A 4,797-nucleotide genomic window follows, 5' to 3' on the forward strand; every position below is an offset into this window, starting at 1 on the left:
GTTTAAGACTTACTTGATTGTCCTTTGTATAACAAGCTGTCACAAAAAGTATTTAAAGGCAAAATATAACTGTATTACTTCCAACATCTGTAAGTGCATGTGTGTTAGTGGTGTTGTGGTGTGTGTTTGTGTTGTTTTACCGGCAGACGGTGATTCTCCGTGCTGCGAGTTCTGCGTGTGTGCCGGTTTAAAATTAGACACGTTGAAGTAGGATAGCGTGTGGTCAATGAAGCCGTGCATGAGTGCCCTCGACTGAACCATGCTACTGGTAGCAAGCCGAGGATGAAGTCGATGGAAGAATCACAAAGGCCTCCAGGGAGAAAGAGACAGACAGACAGAGTGAGAACAGTTTTCTGTCAAGAGCATTGTCAAGAAGAAAATACACAATGAGACTAACTGTTAAACTTTTCAGTGAAAGCGGTCAAACTATTTATTTTCATTTGTTTAAAAGCACTGTTCCCGTAAACCACATTTTAGAGATACCCGAGTAATGCATTTCGTAGTCAGTATAACGGATAGATGCAAGAAACATGCACAAAAACGGTAACTCTGCATCCAGTTTTCCACTGCCTCGACGCTCCCGGGGAAGCTTAAGCGTGTGTATGTGTGCCCAATGCCCCATAGCTCTAGAATAAATAAAAACTCCTGCTGCTTGTTTTTCTGAATCCTCCACAAATCTGTTTAGTATTAAAAGTAAACTGAATAGGATTTAGTTAGCTGGCCAGAACAAATCTCAAGCAGAACTTGCCTGATTCCGCAAGCGCACACACAGACACACACACACACACCTTGACCTCCACAGATCGGCATTGTTAAGGTGTTTCAGACATGATTCTGGGATCTCCAACAGTTATGACAGATGACATCTTAGAGCAAATGGAGACCTTAGATCTCCATTCAATAATAACTGTTATCATTCTGATGGATAATTGTGGCCAGTTGCAGGGAACACACACGCACCCACCAGACCTGATGAAAGTCGTATTTTGTGTCGAAATGTTTCCAGCAGAGTTTAAGATCAGTGGCAAAGCACTGCTGTATCTTTGTTAACATTCGGCATCTGTTCCTGTACATGATGAGGTTAATGGACTGGACTTGTTTTCATTAAAACTGAATATTGGGACTTCAACATGATATAATATCTTTGAAATGTATCTCTTTGTTATTCCAAGTAAGTCAAATGTGAACTGAAAGCTTTTCATTTCATAAATTTCCATGTAATGACAAAAATATTTAACTGTTAGATTCGTAATTTTTAGTATTTTTCAGGGACATTTTAACTAGTCAAGTAATACTAACTAACAATGTAATAACTCACAAGAATAGGAATAATGAATACATACAGTAACAAAAGTTATACTGTGTGGCATCATCAGAAATGACAACGCCACACAATACATTATACAAGTGTTTCCACAGGCGGAGGACTCCTCAACTGCGCTGTAACGAAATCCGGCTGATTCAACCCCAAACCTGTCCTATATGTTTACACTAATTACAATAATGACTCAAAATTAAATTAGTGCTCACTTATTAAAATGTTAAAGTGTATTCTGTGGGACCTTAAATTAGCCACATTATGTAGGGGCCTTCATGCATTTGTTGTGCATATATCTGCCTTCATCGCAAACTCAATGCAGATAGTAAGAAGCGTTGCATTAATACTTACATTTATAATGACTGAGAATTTTCCCATTCCACTCAGTATGTTGTACCATATACCTATAGAAAGAAGAGCAAGAAAGAGAGTGGTTCAAGTGATAAGGGTTAGGAAACGAGAACAGACAGAAAGAGGAACATCTGTATTAAGCACAGTGACAAAATTGAAACAGGGTTCTGATAGGTAGTGTTACAATTAAAATTCAATTTAGAACTCTTCATAAATAACTCAGTATCATAAACTGCATGTTTTATCTGTATCTGTTATGGCTGCAATTGCTTGTTTTCATTATAAATTAATTTGTCAATCATTCATTCATCTCAATTCATTGTTTAGTTTTTTGGTCCATAAAATGTCAGAAAATGCTGAAAAATTTTCAAGAAAGCAGTTTAGTTCAGACTAAATGCTAACATCAGCATGTTTACCAATTTTGTTTATTTTTCTAATTAGCACTAGACACACAGTACAGTTGAGGCTCATGGTATTTCATTAGACTTGCAGGTGAGAAACCGAAGAAGAAAGAAGCATTGGACAGACTGAGAATGAGACGTCACAGTGATTATTAAAAATTATTACAATTCATCCTGAGGGAGATATAAATGTCTGCTTCAAATTGCATGGCAATCCATCAAACAGTTGCTGAGACATAAAAGACTTAAAAGACCAAATGTGAACCTCATGGTGATACTAAAGGAAAGGTCAGAGGCCTACCAGAGTCATTAGGATTCATCCCCTAGGGACTATGAGCATAAAAATTCATCGAATAGTTGTTAGTTGTTAAGTTATTTCAGTCTGGACCAAAGTGGTGGATGGGCCAACAGAGTGACAGACCAACAGACATTGCTATTTTTGACATTTCCTAGATGAGAATTTATTTAAACCCAAAGGAACAGGTTATCCTTCAAATGACTTACGGTATGACCAAAAGTGCGAAGAGGTCAAGTTGAAATAAAAGCTGAGTTTCTGCTGAAAAGATAACACTGAAGTGATATGAGCTTTCAGCCGACAGCAACAACATGACTATACTGAAGTGTTGAGGGGTGTCAGTTTGTAAACTCAGCAGCGAAACCTGCCTCACTGCCTAAAGGCACCGCTAACCCCAAATTGAATCAGTCTTGTTTCAGTTTTGGTGTCCCATGGGGTATAAATGTTGCCTCACAAGCGTTTCCACTCTGACATGAAGGAAATTATGGAGGAAATATTCAATACTTCAAGGTTTTTTTGGCATATGATGGTTTAAAGATGGATTACATCACCAATTTGCCATTAGTAGCTACTGTCCAATTCTGTGCTGTATTGACTGACTGTCAGTATCTACAAAACCATATCAAATCTATCCACTACCAAATTTGATATTTTGCTCTATATCCCTGGGCGTTATTCATGATATGATTCAAGTTATGCTCTGTGTGTCTGCATTTCCATTTTTTTGTGTCACATCAGCTTACCAATGTCTTTAGCACGTACGGCAACTGGCCTGCGTAGCTCTGTAACAAACTTCTTGGCATCCAGTCTGATCTCGATGACGTTGTTGAGCAGAGCAAAGAGAGGAGCGAGTGGGAATGAAGCCACGAACAGAGAGACGAAACCAAACTGGATGACTGGAGAAAAGAGATGAACAGTCATCAAACATGTTACAGTGGACACAGTGTTGTTGAACATCAGTATTGTTTAACATTTCTTGTTAATTGGTCCAAGTGAATAAGTACAAATAGGTCTGTCATAAATATGTGTTATAATTGTATAATTCAACGAATAAGACCATAGTGCAGACAGGGTATCTGCATTTGAGTGCTGGAAATGAAAGCCACATTTCCCATAAACCCAGTTCCTCCATTCCCCAAGTACACATACCAACACTGGCACAAGAATATGAGGTAAAACAACATATACACATGATACCAACAACAAAGACATTTAGAAATTAAAATCCTGTTTTTGTAGTCCTAACATTGTTTCTTATCATAATTATGCTGATGACATTCAAATGTATATTTCTGATTCAAAAATGAGTGTGGTCCCATAGCCTCCAGCTACATCATTCATGGAAATCCCATTGCTTGTATTCACACAATATAGTACACAATATCTTAAGGACACTGATAAGCCAAGTCACATTTTTTACTGCAGGGCACAGTAGACTAAACAACAACTAAATCATATACTTGTGAGGTTCAAGCCTACATTATATTAGTTCCATGGTTGTCATAACATGTAAAATGCCACTGTCACATTGTGAAATATTCTATCTCGATTATTGCCTTGCAGCAGAGTTCACAGACAGTGGTTGGTTATCACTTTATTCTTTGCCCATCTTTATCTCAAAGCACATGGTTTTTTCAGTTTAGGCCAACTGAAAGGGTTGTTTGAGTATTCAGAGTGGTACATTGGTTAAAGAGAAAGCCTGCACAGTCAAGAGAAGCATGGATTACACTTACTAGCTTGGATCCACCTCAATATGGTGTTCTACAGTTCATTTTAGGTAGGGCTGCATGGTATGGTAAAAAAGTCATATTGCAATATGCATTTTTACAGATATTGCATTATGGTTAACAATTAGTGTGGGAGTTATCATTTTTCTATCACAAATTTAAGTTTCACTGTAATAATTATTTTAAATCATGTTGATGTGAAATTTGTTAGGGTCCGTACCAAACAAACATGTTTTGGCATCTCTTTGGAACTACAGTACTTCATTATAATGCTGTTTAACCGCAATTTGGCTATTGGACATAGCCATATTGTGATTTCGATAATATTTCGATAAATAAACAGCCCTAATTTTAAGCTAACTCCAGCGGGGTCCACTTTCAGTCTTATACTGGAAGTTGGATAATGTCTATAATTGTAATTAAATAATAATGAGAGAATTGTCTAATTCTACACATTTACATAAGAAACAAAGAGATCAATGGATGATTTACAACTTCTCTGTATTTTTCTTTATTTCCAGAATAGCACAGATACTAGCTAAAAATGTAGCACAGCGTTAGTTCAGGCAGGCCACAAAGTCAAGCTCAGCTCAATTCAAGCTACATCAGCTGATCACAGCTAATTGTAAACACACATCAGCTGATGGCTCAGCTGATTCCCTCCTAGCTTCCTATTGGCAAATGTCATTCAGGGCGCCTTATTTA

At 37.5% G+C, this 4,797-nt stretch overlaps 1 protein-coding gene across 1 annotated transcript in view; it reads right to left on the minus strand.

The window, feature by feature from the left end:
• The window catches only part of ano2b (anoctamin 2b), a 60,508-nt gene that overhangs the window by 11,256 nt on the left and 44,455 nt on the right, over positions 1–4,797 (minus strand). The window contains 4 exon segments of the mRNA XM_035673071.1: positions 164–283; positions 285–310; positions 1,670–1,722; positions 3,109–3,261. Coding sequence (XP_035528964.1) covers positions 164–283; positions 285–310; positions 1,670–1,722; positions 3,109–3,261 — 352 coding nt within the window.

This window comes from Morone saxatilis, unplaced genomic scaffold (assembly GCF_004916995.1).
Source record: "Morone saxatilis isolate NCDOM2014 unplaced genomic scaffold, NCSU_SB_2.0 Contig10, whole genome shotgun sequence".
NCBI lineage: Eukaryota > Metazoa > Chordata > Actinopteri > Moronidae > Morone > Morone saxatilis.